This window comes from Saccostrea echinata, unplaced genomic scaffold, assembly GCF_033153115.1.
Source record: "Saccostrea echinata isolate AGI-Se365-2 ecotype Australia unplaced genomic scaffold, CSIRO_AGI_Sech_v1 ptg000054l, whole genome shotgun sequence".
NCBI classification, from domain to species: domain Eukaryota; kingdom Metazoa; phylum Mollusca; class Bivalvia; order Ostreida; family Ostreidae; genus Saccostrea; species Saccostrea echinata.
In genome coordinates this window covers 3,954,699-3,981,811 of record NW_026889803.1, presented here as the reverse complement: position 1 = coordinate 3,981,811, position 27,113 = coordinate 3,954,699, and the positions used below count along the sequence as shown (strand labels likewise).

The window sequence follows — 27,113 nt, the reverse complement described above, 5'->3', positions numbered from 1 at the left end:
GAAGGTTTTAACAATGCTTGGATCTGTAGCTCTCTGGTTTGTCTGTCCTAATTTTTTTTAGGCAACGGAGCTACATTTCTGCAGCTAGGTGAGGGCTTGTTCCGGGATCAGGACACAGGTTTAATATATCTCTCCCCTCCCCTCCCCTCCGGCCTCCTCTCCAACTGGAAAAGGATCCACCCTGACTTGTGCACTATAATTTGAGAATAGATTCATATATTTACCTTTCATATATGTCAATAAAACATGAGATTGCAAAACATGTTTTGAACATCGCGCCGCCAATATTTCTATTGTTAACTCGTACTTCAATTGAGAGAATGACCCAAAAAATATTCCGTCGTCTCAAAATAAAGAATATCTCAATCAAAAATATAATATTTCAGTCCAAGTTTTCAGCAGCTGTTAAATTCCTATGGTGATTATTTTTTTAATCTACCTCTCGTCAATATATTCCGAATTATTTTAAATACGTCTTAGTAAATATTTTTAGGCTGGTCCCCGTTAAGAACCAGTTAAAATAAAAACACATGGAAGATGAGAAATTTCAAGTTTACACTAATTTCTTTCAGGATAAAAATTTTTAGTTATGTCACAATTGCTGAGAGTATGGACTTCTCGTATCTATCGTCAAAATTTCAAGAAATTGTTGAATCAGGATATTTACAATTGTAAAAGTTGCAGCATTCATAGATATTCATCTGAGAGTGAAAATGGTAATGCTAATATTCCATTGATTTCAAAGACTGAAAGAATACTATATAAATGAATTATTTATCTACATTTAATTTACTAATTGATACGATGACTGTATTTTAATTTGAGATTAATTTATGATGATTGCATTGAATAATAATTTTTGCCCATCATGTTATTGCAGATAAACTAGTCAGAGTGATAGATATTCCTGTAAAAGAAATTAAAGAACCACCAGTTATATTTAGCAGGGGCAAACAAAAGCCTATACATGATGAAAACAACCCAGTTGCTTCTCAGCTTCAATTACTTAGTGCTGGTGAGTACATGTAAATGTTGGAAATCAATCGGAATTTGAGAAATCCTCATTTATACTTGTACATGCTTAAGAAATGATTCGTGTATATATCCCAGTTCAGATGTTTTTGATGATAGCTTATGTCAAGTATTGTATTATGTTCTCTATTTTCATGCAGGTCTGGAAAAAAGAAAACTTCAGCTGAATGTAGAAAAATGGTTCAGGGATCATGGATTCACTAATGGTCATTCTTCTAGTGTAGAATTCAAATCTGGCAATGAATCCTTGGGTCTAAAACAAAGGTTTATTACTACTGAAGTCCAAAAGGATGACAAGAAACAAACAAGAATAAAAGAAACTAAAAAGTACCCAGGAGAAAATAGTTCTGTTGAGGTTTCTCAAAATAGTGAATCACAAGTACATGCAGAACAGGAAAAAGGCAAGGTCGATCTCAAAGAGACATACAAAAAATATCTTAAAAGAGTTGAGGTAGAAAAAGGAAAAGCTGGCAAAATATCTAAAAGTAAAAAGCAAAGTGCAAATGATTTAGAAGATATAGAAGGGTTCACTGATCGAAAACAAACCCATGGAAAAATGTCATCAAAATCAAAGAAGGAGAATGTAAAGAGCATCCCTCTCCCTGAGCACTATAATGAAGATTTATTGAGTTGTATGAGAGCATCATTAATGGGAGGAATGGTAACTTAATCATTTTATAACAGAATTGTTTTATTTTACCATTAAAAAAGCAATCATTAGAATTTTATGATTAAAAAAAAACATTATTTTATCAAACAAGATTTTGATGGATTTGCAAGAAAGAATCTGTCTTCGGAATTAGATCAGTTTTTTTTTTGTTTTTTTTTTGTTATTGGACTTACCTGTGTTTTATTCCAGATGCACCATGCTCATTCAGTCTTGATGCAACATTCTGTGAAGCCTTCAAACCAAATCACAGAGCCACACATCTTTAACTGTGTTCTTCTTGGCTGGGCAAGAAAGGTTAATGTGTTGTGATCGAATCACTCTGCTTTGTATTAGGAATTGATGTTCTGGTCTTGAGTTTAGAAGTTAGGTTAAAAAATTGATATTGACAAAGATCTGAAAATTTTATACAGAGTCGATTTATTTTTGGTAGGGACAAAATCAGGATATATTGAAATCTTTTTGTGAAATTAGTCTTGAATTACATTCCAGGGAAAGGATGTAATGCTGAATGAAGCACTGGCACAGATGAAGAAGTTTAAGATACCAGAAACTTATGACACTTTTGCTGCACAATTACTTTGCATTGGAAATAAAAGGAGCTATACAGAAAAAGAAAATGAAATCAGAAATATTTTAGAGCAGATTGGAGAAAAGGTTTTGATTAAAATGCCTCAATTAAGCTTTCATCAAATCATAAGATTGCTTAACAGTAGTTAAGTTTTTTAAAAGTCCTTAGTTTTGAAAACTTTAAAAATAAATAAATAAATATAAGATTTTTGTAAATATCATGTTGCACATAGCTATATAGTCTTTTGTTTGTTTTCCAGAATCTTGATATCAAGTACTTGATCCAAAAGAGTGAATACTTAACTCCAAAGGATGCATTAAATGTGATAAAGGTAATTATGTGAAACAACTGGGAAAAGTGATAAAAATAATGTGTGTGTCATATGTCCTTTTAGTGGACTTCATATTTCTCTCTGTGTATTAATTACATGTATGTGTGGATGTGAGATCAAACACAGAATTTCTCCAGGAGGAACAAGCTGTGCCCAAACCAAACTTGTACTTATGGTGCATTGATAATTTTTTTTCATATGGCGCATGCTTCAAACCATCACTAAAAAAGTTTTTGTTTGATGAACTCCAACCCACATTTTTCAAGGTGGGTAGGTAGATAGGAATTTTTATTTTATTTTATTTTATTATACCCCCGCTCCGAAGGAGAGGGGGGTATACTGTTTTACCCTTGTGTGTCTGTCTGTCCGTGTGTGTGTCTGTCTGTCCGTAACAAATTTTGGTCGCAGTTTTCTCAGCAACTACTCATTGCAGATGCTTGAAATTTTGCACAATCTTTGTTTAGGCATGCCATATGGTGGGATTCATTTTTGTACTAATCTGATGTCAACTTCCTGTTTATCCGTGCGTCTGTCCGTACCATACATAATAAATTTTGGTCATAGTTTTCTCAGCAACTACTCATTGCAGATGCTTGAAATTTTGCACAATCTTTGTTTAGGCATGCCATATGGTGGGATTCATTTTTGTATTTATCTGATGTCAACTTCCTGTTTATCCGTGCGTCTGTCCGTACCACACATAACAAATTTTGGTCGTAGTTTTCTCAGCAACTACTCATCGCAGATGCTTGAAATTTTAGCACATTCTTTGTTTAGGCATGCCATATAATGGGATTCATTTTTGTACTAATCCGATGTCAACTACCTGTTTATCCGTGCGTCTGTCCGTCCATACATAACAAACTTTGGTCGCAGTTTTCTCAGCAACTACTCATTGCAGGTGCTTGAAATTTTAACACAGCGTTTGTTTAGGGATGCCATATGGTGGGATTCATTTTTGTACGAATCCGATTTCAACTTCCTGTTTGGACATCTGTCCGTACCATACATAACAAATTTTGGTCGTAGTTTTCTCAGCAACTACTCATCGCAGTTGCTTGAAATTTTAGCACAATCTTTGTTTAGGCATGCCATATAATGGGTTTCATTTTGGTACAAATCTGATGTCAACTTCCTGTTTATCTGTGCGTCTGTCCGTACCATACATACATAACAAATTTTGGTTGCAGTTTTCTCAGCAACTACTCATTGCAGGTGCTTGAAATTTTAACACAGTGTTTGTTTAGGGATGCCATATGTTGGGATTCATTTTTCACAAATCCGATGTCAATTTCCTGATTATCACTGTGTTTGTCCATAACTGAACTTGTGTATTCACATCAGAGCGGGGGTATTATTAGTGAGCATTGGCTCACAGACTTCTTGTTTTATTTTATTTTATTTATTTTATTTTATTTGTTTTATTTATTTTATTTATTTATTTATTTATTTTTTTATTATTTTTTTTTTTTGAATTTTGTAACACATTGATAATTGTCATTCAAATCAAAGACTTAGAAATTTTTGATGTTTTCATTACTTTAACAATGTATACACATAAAAAGTTTCAATCTAAAAGCATGAAAAAGTATCTTTGAGAAATGATAAATCTTAATTTAAAAAAAATGCAGACAATCTGTATATCTTTGCCCCCCCCCCCCCCAAAAAAAAAATTTAAAGTGCTAAAAAAATGATTGGGTAGGGGTTAATTTTACGAGTTGGTCAGTATACATCAAACAATCATTTTTTATTGTTAGCCTCAATTTTATCCAGCCTTAATCATATCAGTGAAAAGGTTAATTGTCGGCATATTGCAAGTAGTATAGCTTATCTGGTGCATCTGTGAACTTTTCTCTGGTAGTTTATGTACAGTGTAAATGCTTCATATGACCCTTATGTGCCTGCTTATAGAATGCCATTTAGGTCATTCAGAACTTATATCAAGTGAGAAATACACCAAACATGCCTTAGTGTTTTATTTATGATGCTTTGTTCAAATTTTCAAGTTAAGCCATACTTTGAATATGCTCCAGTCCCATCATAACAGTTGTTATTAAATATTATTAAGAAAAGATTTTCCACCTGAATTCAAATTCTGCAATATTTTAAAAAATGTGTTCTTTTTTCTTTTCTCAATTTAGGTTATCCAGGTTGTAGCCCCAGAGTACAGTCATTTAGGAAATGAAAATTTAACTGTACAACCTTACTCTATTCCATTACTAGAAGACTTTAATAATCCACCCACGGTAAGTGATGAGGGATTCTTTTTTTTTTTTATTAATTTGGAAACAAAATTAACATAATGGAATTGTCATTTTGATTAAAAACAGAGAAAAAAAAGAATAAACTAGATGGGGCCAATTTTTTACATGTCTAAGTTAGTCGGACATGCCTTGATGTTGAGCCCTGAAATGTGGGGCTAAAATTATCAAAGTTAAATCTTTAAGAAATCTCTTACTCGTTAACTAACAAATATTCTTGATTAAGAATCATGGAAACTAACTGAACAATCAGTGAAAACATTTGTTATGTGGCAGTCAGATGGGCTCATAGCTGGTGGCTAGGTAGAGCACCTGACTGGAGATTCAGGGGGCCCCGGTTCGAATCAATGTCTGATCCATCGCATTTTTCTCCTCTCTTGTTACAGTTAGTTGTATTGTCCTTTGTAACACTCATTGTAGGAAGATGTTGTAAATCCACTTCATAGAGTAATATCTAGCTCCAAATTTGAGGAGAACTTGCATAAGCAGCTCCAGTATGAAGAAATAGGCACTGTTTACATGGATAGTGCATATTATACAAAATCTTCTGGTGTAAAGAAAGAGCAGGTACAGTAATATACATGTAATTTATATTGCTCACAATTTATTTTAAAAAATTGAAAAGTTTACAAAATTATACATATACATACATGTACATGTATATGCACTTTATATGGAAGGTTCAATGTGTTGAGGATTGGACTAAACACTATAACTGGCCACTTTCCATTACTTTCAGACAAAGAATCAATTATTGGAACAGTTCCATAGAGCACTATCAGGGGCATTTAGATCTCAGTTGAAAAAGCATTCCAAAGGAAAACACGATCCAACCACTGAAAAAGGTATTTAAAAAATACGAACATGATGATGGTATTGAAAAAAATATGGAGTTATGAGTATGCTGTAATAATAGATGTATATTGTTGCAAACAAGCCATGAGCTTTGTGTGGAATCATCGTCTTTCATTTGAATTCAATTTTCATGAATAACCTTCACCCAGGAATTTTCAACCTCAACAAATGATTGATACATAAACTCTATCGCTCATAATGAAATCTTTGCCCATGTAAATACTTATGCATGAATCAGTCAATTTTAAGAAATCCACAAAGATTTGACCCTCATAAATTAAAATGAATATATAATATCTACCAGGTCCATTCTTCTTGATATATTAACATCCTCTTTGTGAAATAATTTCTCTAGTAGAGGATATTACTAATTTAATCCTAAGTGTTGCACTCTGAAAAAAAAATCACAACCTGTATCTTATTTTCTATATATTCTTTAAAATAACTGAAACAGATATTTTCTTTTTTTTGTTAAGAGAAACATGACCACATTTGTATTTTCTCATTTTCGATTTCAGAAGTTGACCAAATCTGGCCTTTTCTAAAAGCTTTAAAGACAAATGAGTACATAGATTTAATGATGAAGGTAAAGGGTAACCTGGTTACTTACATAGTGGCTTGTATTAAAGTGTGAACAAAAATAATCTGTGAGTAAAAAGAAAGAAAAAAGGGAAATAAAAGAAAGAAAAAGGAAAGAAGCCTTGTCAGTTTGTGAAGCTGCAATAGGTTGCCATTTTTTTGCATCCAAACCAACCATTTATCAAAGATAATTTTTATGCACAATTTAACACTTTACTATTTACCACTGTGTTGTATTTTTGGAATACAGGAACCAATTTTGTTTAAAAAAAAAAATAAATAAAAAAAATGCAGTAATTTAACATAGTAAAAAAAAATAATAGTTGTTATGTATATGTATTTTTGATAATGAAAAGTACTAAGATTGTTGAATTTAAACTGTTTTTTGTCTAATGTGACAGGAAATTGAAATTTTGGCTGAGAAAGGATACTCTGCTGGGTATAGAAAACACCAGCTGGGACAGTCTGTCATCAACTTAATTCAAAGGAAGTATTTTAAAGAATTTGGATATTTGGATCTGGTAAGCATAATTTTTATTTCACAGATTTAAGCCTGAACTATCGAAATTTGAAATGTTAAGGTTTATAGTTGTTTCGTTGTAAATATTCAGGTTGTAAATATTCAGGAAGAAATCCAAAGTTAAAACAAAGAGAACAATTAGTATACCATTAGGACTTACTTCTTAGAGGATACTGCAAAATAAAAATGTACGAATATACATGTATATTATGAATACAAATGTATGTCTGAAATGCTTTATGGCAGCAAATTTGATTCTACATACAGTCAAAACTGCCATAGCGACCCACTGTATTAAGCGACTCACTCTCATATCTGACTGTAAAAATCCCTCCCTAGACTTTTCCCTATATATTATACCTGTATTAAACAACCACCTGTCTGATGCGACCAGCGACTGTGATTTTTGAGGCCATTTTTAGTGATTTCAGGCAATTTTACCTTGATTTAACGACTTTATATTTCCGATTCCTACTTTCGATTTCTGTCGAGCATGCTACGTTTTTGGGTTCCAACATCTACATACACATGCTTATATCATTTAATAATTATATATAGCAAGTTTTACAAGTAAAACAACAATATAAAATAAATATGTTTACTTACGATTTGATATTTATTGAATGAACATTAAAATTGAATGCATAAACATTCACGTTTTTTTCTCTTCAAAGTCTGAGCGCCATTTTGAAAGTAGACGTGCGAGGTTGATCCCAATGAGTATCATTTCGTACTTTAAGGGCCTAATGGACATTTGGCTATAAAACTTTTAATTTCTCTGTTTAACTTTTAATTTACAAGTAACTAAATCCTAGATGTTTTTTTTAAGTGGATTGTGTCACCGTCTGGTTATATAAACACACGCTAGCTAGCACCCATACCAGGTGTTATAATTGAAGTGACTGGTGGCAAACAGGCAATTAGAGTAATAATTAGTAAGGAAAAAAATTAATAAGGTTAAATTAATTTTTAGTCATTAATATTATTTTATTCGTAAACAAATTCATAACGAAAACCATGATACAGTTTCAACTGTTAGTAATGTGCAGAACATACAAAGTTATATACTAGGCTATCATGTAAAAAAAATATTTTAAAAAATTTCTACAGTATTTTCATTGTGTGTAAAGAAATCTGAATATTTTCAGATGTTCAAAATTTTCCAATTTTCAAAATGACTCATGGATGGATAAAATGCAAATTTTATTACAGAACATTACGATTGTACCCAATAATATACCCCATGATATGCAAGCATTTACAATTGAGCAGTACTTATTGAAAATCAAAAATATACAATACATGATACAAGTGAGAATATACAATACCTGATAAAACTATAAATTCCACATACTTTAATTGTATAATACTTTCAGCATTGTTCACTTGATCACTGCAGAAAATAAGCAACCTGTATTAAGAGACCACCTGTCATATGTGACCTTTTTTTCTTTCTCCGTTGGAAGGTCTCTTAATACAGGTTTGACTGTATCTTAAGTAATCTCTCAGATGTACTCTTGAATCAGATAACTATAGAGTGAGTCTTTTTCAGCAAAAAATGGTCTACAAGGAGTATATTGGAATTGTGTTAAATGAGAAAAATCCCAGCAGATGTCACAGAGAAATTTGGCAGTCATTATGCAAGAAATATACTGGCAAAAGTGCAATTGTAAGATATTTTTATTGTACAAAAATATTTAAATATACATTTAAAATGTATATTCACTCTATTGTTAATTCTCATTAATTTATAGAATGATTTACTGTATTTCAGCTTCCAGATTATAAATTCCCAGACCATATATCATACAAAGTAAGTAGATATTTACAGTGTAGCATCAAAATGTCAAGTTGCCCTACAGGCATAAATATGTCCAATTTTCTAAGATTGTCTGGCATAGACTTTATGTAAGAAAGTTGAGAAAGTGCCAACTCGCAAAGCAAATCAGAATTCAAAAGGAAGGGAGTCTACTTACTGCTCTTAGAAACATGATATAGTTTACAGATTGCTTTTTACCCTCTAGACCATTTAAGTCAGTACCACCACTTATATCAAATGTGAAGTTCAGCTTCAAAGTAATGCTCATATTTACTGCCTTTGATGGGGGTACATGATTTTTTTAGCTCACCTCAACAAAGTCAAGTTGAGCTTATGCTATACACCTGGTTTTGGCATCGGTGTTGGCATCCCAGTTAAAGTTTTATGAGCAAGTCTATTCCCAAGTGATTAGTGAGTTAAACAGGTTAATTGTAGTAGTATGTCAGTTCCAAAGTAATTATAAGCCCAACCTGGACCAAACTAGCCTTGATGATGCATCTTGGAATGGACACTACCTGACTTGCTTCAGATGCTGGACCTGACCTACATTTTCCAGGTGAGTGACCAGGTTAAAGTTTTTGAAGCAAGTCCATTCCCAAGTAACTATAAGCCCTATCTGGACCAAATTTGCATGGATGATGCATCTAAAGACAGACACTACCAGACTTCCTTCAGATCCTAGATTTTACCTAATTTTTCTGGATGAGTGACCAGGGTAATGTTTATGGAGTAGCTCTGTATCAATATGGCCTGTTATGATAAAACTTGCATGGATGATGCAGCTAGGGACACTACCAGACTTGCTATGTTGGATCTGACCTGCATTTTCTGGATGAGTGGACAGGTTTAAGTTTTTGGAGCAAGTCCATTCCCAAGTAGCAATAAGTCCTACTTAAACCAAACTTGCATGGATATTGATCTCAGGATGCACACTAACTAGAAAAAAATTGGTGTGAGATTGGCCTTACTTATAGATGACATTTGTCAAGGTGAACTTTGTAATCTTTGATTACCTGTGTTTTAAAATACATGTGAAATAATTTTTAGAGTGAAACATGGTACATGTCGATAGATTTTCCAGACTCTACATGTATTTGTAATTCTTTTATATGTATTCATCTTTTCAGATTGGAAATTTTCTTTACTCTGTGATGAATACCAATTTAAAGATAATATCCAAAAAACATGATGGGTATGTGTTTTACAAAATATTTTGAAAGAAAAGCTCTAAATTTTCATAAGTTAAAAGGAAATTCATTGTTGAAGTTGGGGAAATTGTAAATCTGTAATCTCAGTAGTGCAGCAATTTCTATCACGTAAAAATTTAAGTTGAAATGTTCTTGTAGCTCTACATCCAATGTTTCTGTCCTTAATTTTGTCATGCAAGATGAGAATAGAGATGGAAAAATTTTAACATTTGTTCACGTAAGTACACATGAAACACTTCTTTTTTACTACGGCTAATTGATTTTAAGGTTTACAACCAGATATACTTGAACTTCTTTATTCCTGAACATATGAAAATATTTGCATTCATACAAACCATTCTGCCAGAGTCAGAGAATTTAATACACTTGCATTAGAGATTGTAAATATAAGTCCCATAACCAGTGCTTATTAGTAACAGGTTTTCTCAAACTCGAGTTCATTAATTTTTTTTTCAAGGGAAACGAAGTTTGCAGAGTGTCTCTTGAAAGTTTAAAAAATTAAGGAACTCAAGTTTGAGAAAACTGGTTACTAATAAGCTCTGTTTATGGGAGCTGTCCGATTATAAAAACGTGGACTTATGTGTTGTTTATGGCATTGAAGAAGAAGCGTATTCTGGTACATACATGTATGTAGGATACAAGATTCCTTGAAGATCTGTCAAAATGAAATAGTTCAAAGAATATAAAAATTGAAATCATAAATGTTTACAAAAAACCTGCATTTTGGGCTTGGAGATTTATTCCTTGGAAAAGCAGCCTATCAAAATCATGCTAGGTGTTTCATAACATGTTACAAAAAAGAACAACTGCACGAGATTTATGAAAAAATAGTTGATATAGGAGAAAGCACGTTTCAACATAGTCTGCTTAACACCCAAACTCAATAAATTGGTGCAATTCAAGATATTTTTTCTTCAAAAATCGACTTTTGATTATCCATCTGCTAATAACATTTTCGGATAGATCAACATATCAAGTTTGTATTCCCAAAGATTTTTCAAGTTAAGTTCATTGGTTAAGAAATTACGTCAATTTGAAATAAAGGTGTATTGTTGATCATTATTTGCTGAGAAACAAGCGTTACGTATCATATTATAGTTTTCCTTTAAGATTTTAGGATGAAATAATATAGATTGTAATAAATCCTCAATGTCAAAAGCAAATCAGTCTATTTACTTTCGTGATAAGTCAAAAAAGGTCAACTGTCATAATGTATTTTATGAATTGATGCAGTCAAATTGTCGTATTATATTTTTTTCCTCAAATGAATTTGACATATCTCTAAAATTTTATATTTCAAATATGCCTCAAGAAAAATCAAAACTGCCCAGCGCAAATAGGGGTTCTAAATGAATAGAGGATCCATTTATAGAAACGTTAAATAAAATGTTGTTCATGAATTGTGATCTTGTTCTTATTTACACTTTCAAATGCAACAACGTCCGTATGTAACGAATGTTTCATGAGAAGTAATATTTACTGTTTTTAAGATTAATTCCAACTACATGGACCAATTCATGAGATGTAATTTCTGCTCTACTTGTGCCATGGTATTGAAAATGTCAAAAGAAATCATAATTTGAACTGCATCATATATATCATCGTGTCATATTTTCCTTGAACTGTACTATATGTACAAACGGATAAGAGATATATGTAAAATTGTCTGTATAGACGTTTTAACAGAACCTAAAATAATGTAAATAACAATTTTTCTGATGACTTTTAGCTTGAAATCATTTAACCATCAATGGAAACTTCCTTCGTATTTCTGCTTGGGTAAATGCCATAGTTCAACTAAAATAAAATGCTGAAACATACGTTACATAACATAAAATGCGAGTTTAACAGTATCAAAATTATAAGAGAGAAACAAAAAACCCTGATGTAGATTCAGAATAGAAACTCAAGCCTTTGTTTTATCAATATCATATGATTCAATCTAAAAATGTCTTTCAAAATAATTTCAATAAATGTTTTTCTTCAGATTTAATGTGTGTGTTCAATAATGCGTCTCTATAATCAGTTTATATTAAAATTTATGCAACTTAAGCTTAAAATGATACAAATCAATCAATAAAGTTTACATTCGAACAATTAGTCATGAAATAAAATCTGTAAATATTGTTGCAATTTTGATATATGATTTGTTAAAATTTTGTAACATTCGTTACCTTCGGTAACGAACGTTTCAACACCTTTCAAGACTAACAGAGGACATTCAGTTGTAGATTGATACTGGTTGCGTAGTTGTTGTCGGTCGTTATATAAATATTAACAGTTACATATTAATTCATTACATTTGATTCATTATTATTGCATTCTAGAAAACAAACTCACCAACACTGTCTAGACTTTAGAAAAAAATCATAAAAAGGCAGTACCGTACTCCGGATGTCAAAATTTGAATACTGGCGCAAAATATTTGACTACGTATATGTGCAGAAGATGTTTGAACTCATAAATCATTCTTTTTTTAGAGGTTTGGTAACGAATGTTTCGGTAACGGTTGTTTCATTTAATAATTTTCTCTTAAATAGTAAGCTAACAATAAGACATTGTTAAATCATGGTTGGAGCATGTAATACAGTTGTTGGATAGAAGAAAAAGTATCACATGTTTAACTATGATATCATTGTATTTCATCTATTAAACTAATACAACGAATGTTTCATGCCTATCCATACGCATGTAAAATAGGAAGATAGAATGTGATTTCAAAGTATTGGTAACATATACAAGGCTTTGTACCATTTATTTTTAATTTTCAAGAAGTTTCCTTCCAAATAAAACGTATTCCAATCTTACAGGCATACAATAACTAATACTCATACTATATTTAATGTCACAGTCCGTCTTTATTTTGTTTCTGGCGACATGGGGATATCAGATCAAAGTTTGGTAATATATTTGTGATTATGCTCAATAATTTATTAAAAGCATTTTACAAATAAATGTTTTGAAGACATATGCTATCTAATTTAAAATTCAACTGTTATTTGTACAAAAAATAGCCATTTAAGTGTAATTATTCGATGTTGGCGACAGTAACGTACGTTTCAAAAAATCACTATATGCCAAATAAAATATCTCAATATGATTTGTTCACTTAATTTTTGTATTTTTGCCTTAAAGGTTACATATTCATGCATTCATTCAAAAAGTATTTTCTTTGACATTTCATTATTTTTTTACGCTTAACCCCCAGCGACATCATTTGCACCATTTTATTGAGCTTGAGTGTTAACATTTTTACATAGTGTTAAAATACATATACAATGTAGTAGAATTCTAAGTATTTTATCCTCGTGTAGCATCTTTCACTTGTCTGTGGAGGGATTAAGTAGGGTATGCATTTACTGCTAATTGTATATTTCCATGTATGTGAAAAAAAATATCCCTACGGGGAAGAAAAATGACTTGTGAACAGTTTAGTAATTGTGTGTTATAATTTCAGATACATCCCCATGTTAAGAAGATTTGTTTGACTGATATAGTAATGAAAAGTGAACAAGCCTTTTATCCCATGCTTGTGCCCCCAGTTCCATGGCATGGCATGCAGTTAGGAGGATTTATTACATTTAACAGTAAGTACTGTATACTGAGTGGGAAAAATTACATGTTCAAAGCATTGGAAAGTGTATCAGGCATATTGTTTTTATGTGCAACAATTTCTCTAAGGCATTATTTGCATATACATAGAATTACTTGGAACTGAGTTTTTCTTTCTCTTGTGAAAAATATCTTGTACTTGGCATTTTTTTTTTCTAAATTCACCTTAAATATAATTATATTTTTATGCCCCACCATAATATGGCCAAGGCATATAGTGTTTGTCATATTTATCTTCCATTCTTCTGTCCTTCAGTCCTTATTTCACATTTTGCATTTAGTTTAGTTTCAAAGAAACTACTCAAGGCATTTTTATGTAAGCTTATGCACTGATACATAATTTGGTGAGAAGTTATCAACTGTGGTTAATTTTTTTTTATCTTGACCTTCCCAATGACCTTTTTATACTTTACTATTTATTATGTATAAAACTTGTGTTAAAGATACTATGAAAGATATTTTCATCAAACTTCAAACACTAATACAAATTTTCAGGTTGTATTACTAAAGAACCGTTTATCTCTTTTAGTTATATTTCAAGTTGTAATGTTAGTCTGTTTTGATTTAATCCTGAAAAAGGAGATGTCTCTATAAAGTCAGCAAAAGCATACTTGCTATAAAACAACAACATCCCTTGTACATGTACATGTAAAAATCATTATTGAACCATAATTGAAAGTTATGTAAATTGTAACAAAAAACATCTGATTATGGTTTTGTTCTAATGATGTCATTAAACCTATTATGCCTTCTGTAGGTGATCTTATTAGATGTCTGGATGAAAATCAAATGGAACTAAAATATCTGAAGAAATTCCCAAAAGATTGTCTAAATCCAGTCATGGATTCGTTAAACATTCTAGGAACTTGTGGCTGGAAGATCAACACAAAAGTAAGTGAAGAATTGTTATATACATGTATTATACATTATATTATGTACATGCAAGGGGGGTGGGGGGGTGGGGGGGTGAAGTTCCCCTACCATGTTTATTTCACTGTAATGGTCACATACGATCTTTATACATTGATATCTGTGACTCTATTCCTTCCAGATGCTGGATGTTATTATGGAGTTGTTTAAGAAGAATGCGGGTGTTTCTCTGGATCTTCCACCTGCCAAACATACCATGCCAAAACCTGTCTTCCCTCTCCTAAAAGTTAAAGAGTAAGCAAGAAGCATTTCCATTATTACCAATTTATTCAGCAGATCAACCAAAATGAAAGTAGCATCCAGTGAATATCCGTAAAAAACATTTTCTAAGATCTGATCTGTGTACATGTATATGTACTGTCTTTTTTTTTTAGGAAGTATTTATTGTATTTTATATACTGATTGTTATTGGCACATAACATGTATTTTAAGCAAAAAAATTTATGATTAAAAAACAGGCTAAATGAAAGTGAAAATAAAATGGAAGAAGATGAAAAGAAGAAAGTGAAGGCTGAGCTATGGAAGAAATACTATAAAGTAAAGAAGGATAGAGCTGAAACACACAGTCTCTGGAGTCACATGCATAGAACACTAACAATTGCAAACACAGTAAGAGACTCCATCACTTACTCGGTAGATTATCACCAGTTAAAAAAAAGCATTATTACTGGGAAGAGAATTTTATAACATGCCAGCTTATTAAAAAAAATATCTGTGGCTGACTAAGTAAAAAAAACCCACTTAGACTCGGTATTAAAGGTATCTTTATAAGCAAAAACATCATTAAGAGAGCTTTGTCAGTGGCAGACTCAGATAGAGGACATTATTACTAGCAGACTCAGTGAGAGAACTTTATCAGTGACAGACTCAGTGAGAGAACTTTATCAGTGTCAGACTCATTAAGAAAACTTCATTACTAGCAGACTCAGTAAGAGAATTTTATCAGTGGCAGACTCAGTAATAGAACTTTATTACTAGCAGACTTGGTAAGAAAACTTTGTCAGTGGCAGACTCAGTTGAGAGAGCTTTGTCAGTGGCAGACTCAGTAAAGAACTTTCTTACTAGCAGACTTGGTAAGAGAACTTTATTAGTGACAGACTCAGTAAGAGAATTTTATCAGTGACAGACTCAGTGATAGAACTTTTATTACTAGCAGACTCAGTAAGAGAACTTCATCACTGGCAGACTCAATGAGAGAACTTGCATGTAATTACTAGCAGACTCAGTAACATAACTTTATCAGTGACAGACTCAGTAAGAGAATTTTATCAGTGACAGACTCAGTGAGAGCTTAATTACTTGCAAACTCAATAAGAGAACTTTAGTACTAACAGACTCAATAAGAGAACTTTAGTACAAACAGACTCAGTAAGAGAACTATTTTCAGTGCTAATTTGGTAGATAACTTAATCACTAGTAAGCTCAGTAAGAGATCATCATAAGTGACTGACTCAGTGAGAGAACTTTATCAGTCACAAACTCAATAAAAACTTTTTCATTGTAAAACTCATGTCTCAGTTGTTTACTAGCTTTTTGCCATAAAATTCCACATACAAAAATTTTAATTTATTTATTTCCCATCTAGATTAGAGATGAAGTGATATGGTTTCCACACAGTTTAGATTTCAGAGGGAGGTCCTATCCATTTATGCCTCATCTGAATTACCATGGTATTTATTGTCAATAAGCAGAACTTGGTTTTAGAGCTAAATATTAGTAAACTTGGTTTTAGAGCTAAATATTAGTAAATGTACTTGGATACTATAATCTAATTTTCTGTCATAAGTTTGCAGGGAATCATGTTAAGTGGCTTCCAAATTTCCAATGTAAAAATTCTTTGTAGAGTTGTATTTCTTCATTTTTTGCATTAATTTTTGATTTTTTTAACCAGGGGATGATGTGAGACGGTCTCTTTTCCTATTCGCTAATGGAAAACCTCTTGGAGAAAAGGGACTTGATTGGCTGAAGATACATCTGATTAATTTAACTGGCTTTGCAAAAAGGTATCAAAATTAAAATTCTGAATTGCCAAGAGGATAAAGCTGAATCTTGACATTCATGTTGTAGGATGGAATATTCATTTGTTTTTCATTCTGTAAATCACTTTTAATTTGCAAGAACTTTATTTTTGCGTAATTACACAAGACTGCCTACTTCTGAAAATTTCCTCTCACACATTTCTTCTCTCATATTTCTTCTACTGTTAAAGATTATACAGAGCAATGATCAAAATTCGTGAATTATAAATATCAAACAACAATCTCATGAAAATAAGGTGTCACAGAAATTTAGTGATCTACAGTTTTCATATTTTGATAGGGATTCACTTTTGAATATGGAAATAAAAATAAAAGTTATTTATATGATACATATACATCAAAGAGTTAGTCTGAATCCCTTTTAAGTAAATTCTTGCAAAACAGTGCTGTACTTGGATTTTTCAAGGCATTTTGTATAACAGTGTATTCAACAACTGTCCCTGAACTCATTTCTAGGTCTTCAAATGCAGAGAGACTTCAGCTAGCCAATGCGACATTACCTGACATTATGGATTCTGCCGATCATCCTCTTGATGTAAGTTCAAATTCATCACTTTTTACAAAAGCAACTACACATCTATTCAGTATGAAATGATTCTCATTTTGCAAAGAAGTGATTGGGTGCAGCTCTTAGTGATCAAAATGATAAGCTTCAATAAAATTTATTCAACAGGGAAAAAAATGGTGGCAGACTTCAGATGAGCCCTTTCAGACTCTTGCTGCCTGTATGGAGGTAGCAGCCGCGGTGAGGTCTGAAGACCCTAGTAAATTTGTGTCTTACTTCCCTACTCATCAGGACGGGTCATGTAATGGTCTTCAGCACTATGCAGCTCTGGGCAGGGATCAAGCAGGGGCAGAGTCGGTCAATCTGAGTCCCTTTTCTCACCCTCAGGATGTGTACAGTGATGTTGTAGAACTGGTAAGAGGTTTCAAAGTGGTCAGATTTTTCTGGCACACTGTTTATTCAGGAGTAGCTGTGAAGATATGTTTATTACATTGTTATTCAGCATATTTTTACATGTAGAGTTGATTAAAACTATATGGACTTGATTGCCTTATAACTGCATGCTATTTTTCAAAGGTGGAGAAAATAAGAAAAAAGGATGCGGAAGATGGTCTTGAGATAGCACAGAAACTGGAAGGGCTTGTCAAAAGAAAGGTTCAGAAAGTTTTTTATTCTGAAATAAAGTTGAAAATATCAGAAATACAAGATAATACAGCAGGTGATCTTTAGAAGAGCTTATTAGTTTTTAAAAAATGCTTTATAGAGAACTCTTCATACATATGATGAGTACATGTATTTACATCCCAGACAATCAAGCAGACCATAATGACCTCTGTCTATGGAGTCACCATGTATGGTGCTAAGTTACAGATCCTGAAGCAGATAAGTCCTTTACCGGATGAGGCCCTTCATAATGAATTCCACTCTCTTGCCAGTGTCTACTTAGCAAAGTGTGCCTTCAAGGCCTTAGAGGAGATGTTCTCTAGTGCCAGAACAATTCAGGTTTGTCAAGAGAAAAGTTTAAGAGGACATTGACTGAATTTTCTACACTTTTTTTTTAAATACATGTATGTATACTTAAATGTACTATCCATGTTGCTTTTCACAAGTATGTCTTGTTTAATTTATTGGTTCTTTGCTAAAATTTATATCCTAGTATATATACAATCAAATCTTGTTATCCCGAACTTGACGAGACCGAGATTAAACTTTGAGATATCTGAGGATTTGAGATAATCAGGTCAAAAAACATAAAGAAAAGTATTTTTGACATCCAAACTACATATTCTTTGTATTGAGATAACAATTTATGCTTTTGAGGAGCTCATATACAGGAGTTGTTATTTGTTATTCTGACAGTGAGTGTTTATGTTATAGGACTGGTTTACCCAGATAGCTCGGGGGATGGCTAAAACTTGTAAGATCCCCACCCAGTGGATAACACCTATGGGAATGCCCATAATTCAACCCTACATCAAGCAGGATATTAAAACAAAGTTCAAGAAGGACTATAGCATTGATGAACTGATGAAGTTGAAGTAAGGATTGTATTCAATTTTTTAAAAAATACAGGCATATAATCTAGATTACCCTATGGGAGTTAAATTATAAGCTTTAAATTCATTTTAAGATGAAATTAATAGATAAGTGTAAATTGGTGTTTCTTAGAAAAAAAAAATTTCATACTGTAATATCATGTATTTTCAAGGGGTCAAATTTTCGTTGTTTAAGGAAAAATACTGGTTCATGGGAATATGTTTTGTGGTTATAGGAAAACCACTATACTGTTGTACAAAATTTAATATTTGGTGGAGGAAAGGAATTTGTGGGTCTCCTCATACCACAAAAAAAAGGGAAACTAAAATTTAATCCCCACTAAAATGAGTGATTTCACAGTATTTCTTAAAATTGTAATGTGATAATGTTTTATATGTACACATGAGATTTTTTCTTCATCAGAGTTGAAAGCAGGAAGCAGAGAAATGGTTTCCCTCCAAACTACATCCACTCCATAGATGCCAGTCACATGATGCTGACTTCACTGGAAATGTACAGGTATTGAAAGACTGTAATCAAACTCTCTAACAAAATTCATATCTAGGATACAACCAATGCTTTGTTCGCTTTTCACCCATTCAAGGTCACATCACTTGATCATACTTTTAATAATTCTTGCATTATTATGACTTTGTGTGTTTTATAGTTCAAAGCTGAAAGAAGTTCTTTTTTAAGTTATTACATTTGTAATATTAGAAATCCTACAGTGAATTTATTTCTTTTTCAGGGCAGGATTAACTTTTGCCTCAGTACATGACTGCTACTGGACACATGCTATAGATGTGGACTCAATGAATAAGGTGTGTGTAAATGTGAAGAGAACGAAGGATATGAATAAAAGTACCTTAATTTCTAATCACCTTCAAATTATGTTTATAGAAATCTGGAGACAGCCTCACAAAAGTTTGTCATTTTGTAGTCAAAAATCAAGTCATTAGAATTATTTTTTGCACCATCACTATCATTATCTTTCATAAGTACATTTTTTATGCACTGTTACGGAGTTTATTAGTTTGTAACATTTTACTGGAGTCAATTTATCAGGATGTGATATACAATGTATTTTCATGTATGTTGTACTGTGTTATTTTAGTAATAAATTTATTTCTGTGCCAGTAGTTCAGGTGACATATTTATAGAATCGTACTACAATGCTTTTTGCGGAATCATAAAAACATATTTGCGGAATTGTAACTTTTATTTTGTGGAAACGAGTGTGTGTTGCTCTTAAATAAACATTATCATATACTGAGTGGAGTTTCAATACTCTGGTATGAAATGGTTGTTTTGGATTTGCATATACCTTCACACTTGTATACCATATGTTTAAACTCCTTTATACACTGTGCAACAACTCCTGCTCCTTCACACAACAGAAACTTATCTTCAATAGTAAAGTGCATTTATTCAAACTATTTGGCAGTACATGTACTTCAAAATAAGTAAATATATTTGTCCTAGTATGGTTTATTAATGATTATTTGTTCTTCCTTTTCAGTTTTGTCGGAAACAGTTTGTTGCCTTGCATAATCAACCTTTACTAGAAACCCTCTCTGCTGACTTTTTAAATGATATAGAGAAGTATAAAAAGTAAGCATTTTTTGTAGTGGATGATTTTCAAATATTGATTTTACTATGTAACAAGAGGCCCAAGGGCCTTAACGGTCACCTGAGTACAATACAACAATTTAGAGGATCCATAGAGTATTAAAATGAAATGAAAGGTGAAGCTTTGTTGCCCAAAAGCAAGAAAAATAGGGTGATCAGGATCAACAAAATAATTAGTCTACTATTCATCAACAGTTCATAAATTAGGTTCTAATCTGTTCCCCATTTATCACTATCACCATACAGTATATTAACAAACTATCAGTGCTTTTGTACTATTTTAATTCCTTGTTGTAATCTCTTACATTGGCCTCTCTTGGTCTTTGATGAACATTTAATAAGACAAGTTATTTTTGTCTCATTTTTAGCTCACCTCAACGAAGTTGGGGGAGCTTATGTAATACCCTCGGCGTCGGCGTCCCAGGTTAAGGTTTTTGGAGCAGTTTTCTTTTCAAGTACTTCTATGGCCTATATTAGTCAGAGATGCATGGAGGATGCTTCTAGTGTGTTTCATTGTACCAGTCAAGGTTTCAGATGCTGCAATTTCAGCTGAAGAATGACCAGGTTAATGTTTTTGGAGCAGGTTAAAGTTTTTGGAGCAGGTTAAAGTTTTTGGAGCAGGTCTCATTTTCAAGTAACTATAAGCCCTATATTGACCAAACTTGCATGGATGATATATCTAAGGATGCACACTACTGAACTTGCTTCAGATGCTGGATCTGACCTACATTTTCCGGATGAGTGACCAGGTTAAGGTTTTTGGAGCAGATCTCATTTTCAAGTAACTATAAGCCCTATATTGACCAAACTTGCATGGATGATACATCTAAGGATGCACACTACTGAACTTGCTTCAGATGCTGGATCTGACCTATATTTTCCGGATGAGTGACCAGGTTAAGGTTTTTGGAGCAGATCTCATTTCCAAGTAACTATAAGCCCTATATTGACCAAACTTGCATGGATGATACATCTAAGGATGCACACTACTGGACTTGCTTCAGATGCTGGATCTGACCTATATTTTCCGGATGAGTGACCAGGTTAAGATTTTTGGAGCAGATCTCATTTCCAAGTAAATAAAAGGCCTATATTGACCAAACTTGCATGGATGATACATTTAAGGATGCACACTACTGGACTTGCTTCAGATGCTGGATCTGACCTATATTTTCTGGATGAGTGACCAGGTTAAGGTTTTTGGAGCAGATCTCATTTCCAAGTATCTATAAACCCTATATTGACCAAACTTGCATGGATGATACATCTAAGGATGCACACTACTGGACTTGCTTCGGATGCTGGATCTGACCTATATTTTCCGGATGAGTGACCAGGTCAAAGTTTTTGGAGCAGATGTCATTTCCAAGTAACTATAAGGCCTATCTGATCAAAACTTGCATGGATGATGCATCAAGGGACGAACAATCTCAAAACTTGCTTCGGATGCTGGATTTGACTTACATTTTCTGGAGGAGTGACTAGTTTTAAGTTTTCAGATAAGTCTATTACCAAGTAACTGCAAGCCCTATCAGACCAAAATCGCATAAATGTTGCATCTAGGGATGCACACTCCTAGATTATTAGTTTAGTGTGGGACTTTGCCTTACTTAAAGGCAACATTCGTTGAGGTGAGCTCTGTAATCTCTGATTACCTATGTTTATTTATCTATTACTTACAAGTCCACATGATCATTAAAACTATGAAAATACTTTTTGTATTATACAATAAAAATTCTTTCATAATTCTCTTATTCTATTAATTTTTCAAGTACATTATTTACAATGATTAATTATCAAAAGTAAACGGCAAAGGGGAATAACTCCTCTCAGTAGAATGCAAATTAATTGAGCCCTGGCTAGGACAAGAACACTTGACCAAATGGTCCAGATGTTCAAAAATCTGGTAAAAATACACTTCCTTATTACAACTTTTACACTTTTTGCCTATGATATGCCCAAGTGCAGAGAAGATTTTTAAAGAAATAATGCATTTTCACTACAGATTCACTATATTATCAATAGAGCCCCCCCCCCCCCCCCCTCCCCTCCCCTTCACCACCGAGAAACACCAGAGCCTCTCACCCTGGGACCAGAAGTTTCAAGTTTGCTCATCATAAGTAATCACTTTGTTTAACTGCTTAACATTAAGGAGCAGACAGGATCATTTAATAGAATTAATGCATTTTCACTACATTATCAACAGCCCCATCCTTATACCAGCACATCTGACCCAGGGGTCATGCAATTCACTACTCTGGAAGAAGCACTCATGCTCATCATAACTATATACTTAGCTTCTTTGCTTTTTAACCAGAAGCAGAAAAGAATATTTTCAAAGAAATTTCGATTTTTCACTATATAATCAATAGAGCCCCCCCCCCCCCCCCCACCTTTTGACCAGGACCCTTGACCCTGGGGCCATGACATTCACAATTTTAGAAGAGGCATCCTTGCATATCATAACAATGTACTTAGTTTGTTTAAATAGTACCCAGGGGCAGAGAAGAAGATTTTCAAAGAAATAATTCACCTTCACTATAGGAGCTATATAGCCCCACCCTAGCACAAGAACCCCTGTCCCTGGGGTCATGAATTTCACAATTTTGGAAGAGGTGTCCTTGCTTATCATAATAATGTACTTAGTTTGTTCAAATAATACCCAGAAGCAGAGAAGAAGATTTTTAAAGCATTAATGCATTTTCACTATATGATAAATAGAGCCCCGCCCTAACATCAGAACCCCTGACCCAGGGGCCATGAAATTCACAATTTTGGTAGAGTAACTCTTGCTTATCATAACTATGTATTAAATTTGTTTAAATAATACCCAGGAGTAGAGAAGAAGATTTTCAAAGAAATAATGCATAATGCACTTTCACTATATGAACTATATAGCCCCCCCCCCCCCCCCCAGCACCAGAACCCCTGACCCTGGGGCTTGAATTTCACAATTTTGGTAGAGTCACTCTTGCTTATCATAACTATGTATTTAATTTGTTTCAATAATACCAAGGAGTAGAGAAGAAGATTTTTAAAGAAATAATGCATAATGCACTTTCACTATATGATCTATATAGCCCCACCCTAGCACCAGAACCCCTGACCCTGGGGCCATGAATTTCACAATTTTGGTAGAGGGCTCAATGCTATTACAATCATGTCAACAGTTTGACTGCTTGATGTCCAGGAGTAAAGAAGAAGATTTTTAAAGATTGCATTAATTTTGATGGTTTTAGCCCCACCCCTCAGGCCCCAGGGGGGCAGGGACCATGAAATTCACAAATTTTGTTCCCCTTCACACATAGATGCCATATGCAAAAATTGGCTGAAATTGGTTCAGCGGTTTCAGAGAAGAAGCTGAAAATGTTCAAATGTTAACACACGACGGACGACGCACGACGACGGACGAAAACAGATAGCAATAGGTCACCTGAGTGACTCAGGTGACCTAAAAATATATTAACAATTTAAGAATGCATATTTACAGTGTAAAAATACATACAACCAGTATAAAGATACACAAATGTTAAGAGCTACATTCACTTTGTAAGCATTTGAATTATAAGCATAAAATATTTTGTATGATAGTGCATATGTTCATGTATAATGTATAAGACAATAATGGTTATGTATTTAGGGAGCATCCAAAGTTGAAGAAAACTCACAAGATGGCTGTAGATGACCTCAGTGACCTCGTGTGTAATGTACCTAAAAAGGGTAAGTTTATGATAGAGGCATTTAATAATGTTGTAAAACAACTTTCTCTTTCAATGAACAGGGGAGTGGAAGGGGGGGGGGGGGGAACTTGGCATTAATATAGAAATATACATGTATAAATAGAAAGCAGCAAAATAGCCATTTACAAAAGCATTATACAGGGATGGGCACGATTACTGAAAAATGTAATTGATTAATAATCGATTACTTAGAGGAATTATTAATCGATTACACTCATTTTTGTCCTGTAATCGATTGTAATCGATTACTTTGGAAGATGTAATTGATTAATAATCGATTACTTCCAAGTTTTTATCTCTTCAAATATCAAAGCAATATCTAAATGGTAAATGTTGATGTTATCCACTGAAGTTTGAATGTGTTCCTGCAGTTTCAGTGCAGATTCTTTAAAGGTTTTATTCTGGCTATTAACATTCTCACTAAATGCCCAAATGAGGGATTCTCTACTTATAGTGGAGACATGATTCCTACAATAAAATATGCCAAGGAATTAATTATTCCTTTCAACCTTGGATCTGAACCTCCATATTTATTGACTTGTTGAAAAAATTATTTAAAATTTTATTGTGAATTACTTCATTAGAAGTATTTGGGCTGCCCGTATGTTGACAGTACACATTAAACATTCCTGTACGTGTCTTTTTTTAAAAAATAAGTAAATTAGAATGAGCTCTTAGTAATAAACATGTAAATTAAACGTGTCCTTAAGTAATTTAAATAATACATGTAGCACAATTTCATTCTGTATTGAAATAAGTGTTTTGAGAGCTATTAATTGTTTTAATAATACTGTTTGTCTTCAACATGTTCAACGGAATGAAAGTTAAACACTAGGTAGTTCACAGTTTACACCTCATTATCTGCAATCAGGAATATGTCTTAGTCAATTAATTAGCCAATTAAGATAAGCCAACACAGTGACACTTACTCCCTCTCTTACAGACACTTATAACCTAGCTCTCACTGATAATTAAAAGCAACCTTACAATTTTGAATGAAAACATGAGAATGATTTTGCAAATTTTAAAGTTACTGAAACACAAGTTTGAAGTTGTTTAAACATTTTCAGATATGAATAAGTATTTCCATCTTCTTTTTTTCCGAGTACAATGTAGTTTATTTACCAAATTATTTATATTTTATAGAGCACTTAAATCTGTTTTTGTTATTTATAATTTTCTATTACAAGACAAAGTTTTTCAACATCTGAAATAAGAAAAAGGACATGCAGCAAGAGGACAGTGGGTCATATGTAAAATGCACATGAAAAATCTGTATATTTTATTAATAAATGGTTGAAATACACTTCTGAATTATTTAATACTAGACCAGTAGGTCTATAATGCAAATTTTATTGAGAACATTATTAAACTTATGATAAAAAAAGGTTAGGAAATCCAAACATTACACTAGGTGGTTTATATTTGATATTTATGTGTGACTGACTGGAAATAATTCTCCAAAATAACATCCATTTATGTATAAAATAACCGAAGGTAATCGAAAAAGTAATTATAATTACATTGAAAATTTTAGCTGTAATCGATTAAATTACGATTACAAGTAATCGAAAATCTCTTCGATTACAGATTACTGTCGATTACTTGAAAAACAGTAATCATTACAATCAATTACGATTACTCGATTACGATTACCCCATCCCTGGCATTATAGTCAGTTTTCTGATTCCATATGTTCTAATAGTAAGGAGATGGGTGAACATAGCGTGCAGAAAGCCTATAGCTTCAGATATATAAAAATCATGTTCAGTTTGTGAATTTAGTTTATAGAGTAAAGTTCTCATTATTGAAATTATGAAATTATGATAACAAAACTTTTCTGAGGAAAATTTTCTCGGCAAAATTTATTCTTTTACTAAAAAAAATAATGCTAGGGTTCGAACCCTAGCAATAAAAATCCTGAATATCATTTTCTTTCGAGACTAGCACGCTAACCACTAGACTACACAAGACCTGACGAAGAGTGGCATTTAAATCATGTTTGTGATATGACCCTTGACTTGATGGACTTCAAGTATTTCTCGAAAAGATGCAAATGTTATGTCATAAAAGTATATTTTTAAGGTATAGTGGGTCATTGCTCCATATTTTTGGTAATCAAAGAATGTATATTTTTATGCAAATTTTGAGGATTAACTTTCAAAAAGGTGGAGCAAAGACCCACTCATATCGAAAAATAGTGTTATAGTATGAGAAAATGACTCTTTTTGCCCGCTTTAGTGTGTGTCTAATATTTCACAGGCAAATAATTTCAATCTTTGAGGGATTTTTGCAAATTGTAGAGATTTTACATAAAGTATATTTTAATGTTAGACGAAATATCAAGGAAAATTTTGATATAATTGAAATTCAATTTTTCATCTTCATGTTTGTCACACTATGGGCTTATCGCTCGTCATGTTCACCCATCTCCTTTTAGTTTCTTGTAAACCTTTGACCAATTCTATTTCATTTCAGGCACATTTGACTTGAACAAAGTGCTGGAATCAGAGTATTTCTTCAGCTGATTCAATAAGTGATATACCAGTTGAAATTTATGTGACACATTTACCATAAAGCTGATCTGTGATCTTTTGGAGATGCATTGTAATTTTAACATATCTGTGATTTTTATATATAAACAACTTTAAAAAAAATGAATCCAACCAATTTCATTCAGAACAGTGTGTTCTTTATCTCATAACTTCATGTTTTTATGTGTTTTAAAAAACACACACAGCAACTTACAAATTACATCAGGAAGTTCTATTTTCCATCAGTATTCTTATGTTATTTTGTTACATGTTGACTTGTTTGTTTATAAACAATGAAATAAAAAAATCATCTGAAAGAGTGTTTAACAGGGGTTAAATGATATTGTTTCCAGGCCCAGTTATCCTGGTGCAGGTCAGTAATTTTATGTTCAAAGCTGAATCACATTAACACAGTCATTGATCATAATAGATCGTTTTCCCTTTGTTTGAGCTTATATTGGCTTTAATATCTGCCAACTGAAATGTGTGTAAAATTTTATTTGGAGTGAGAGCTGTTCTACCAAGACTGATACTGCTGATGGGACAAACACCATAACCAGATTCACTCAAGCATAGAAAGTATGTCGAAGCAGTATCTAATGATGCATCATATTTGCATGTTTAGCTTGTGTGTGTGTGCACACGTGTATCTTTTGTAAGATACTGCTTAGTGTAGTGTTTTTAGAAAAAAATCACAAAATTGTGGTAAGTAACCTTGGCAACACTTTCAATCAAAAAGCTTTAT

General features: G+C 32.8%; 1 protein-coding gene across 1 annotated transcript; it reads left to right on the top strand.

Moving 5' to 3' along the window:
* The first annotated feature begins 513 nt into the window (after positions 1-513).
* Positions 514-26,685, top strand: LOC133205541 (DNA-directed RNA polymerase, mitochondrial-like). Its single transcript, XM_061341376.1, has 31 exons — positions 514-716; positions 881-1,015; positions 1,173-1,693; positions 1,892-1,996; positions 2,192-2,356; positions 2,530-2,601; positions 4,743-4,847; positions 5,283-5,429; positions 5,602-5,707; positions 6,236-6,303; positions 6,698-6,817; positions 8,369-8,485; positions 8,591-8,629; positions 9,763-9,827; positions 9,982-10,060; positions 13,301-13,430; positions 14,213-14,346; positions 14,507-14,619; positions 14,844-14,994; positions 15,971-16,055; positions 16,277-16,388; positions 16,881-16,959; positions 17,098-17,343; positions 17,506-17,583; positions 17,737-17,931; positions 18,307-18,467; positions 18,889-18,984; positions 19,214-19,286; positions 19,985-20,076; positions 23,735-23,814; positions 26,313-26,685. The coding sequence occupies exons 1-31, from the start codon at positions 590-592 to the stop codon at positions 26,360-26,362; spliced, it is 3,846 nt and encodes a 1,281-aa protein (XP_061197360.1). The 5' UTR covers positions 514-589; the 3' UTR covers positions 26,363-26,685.
* The last annotated feature ends 428 nt before the right edge of the window (positions 26,686-27,113 follow it).

Excerpts from the sequence above, each read along its gene's own strand:
- LOC133205541 (XM_061341376.1), top strand. The coding sequence starts at position 590 with ATGTCACAATTGCTGAGAGTATGGACTTCTCGTATCTATCGTCAAAAT. Across the intron at positions 2,357-2,529 it reads TAGAGCAGATTGGAGAAAAG|AATCTTGATATCAAGTACTT; the intron begins GTTTTGATTAAA and ends TTTGTTTTCCAG. Across the intron at positions 16,389-16,880 it reads TTAACTGGCTTTGCAAAAAG|GTCTTCAAATGCAGAGAGAC; the intron begins GTATCAAAATTA and ends ACTCATTTCTAG.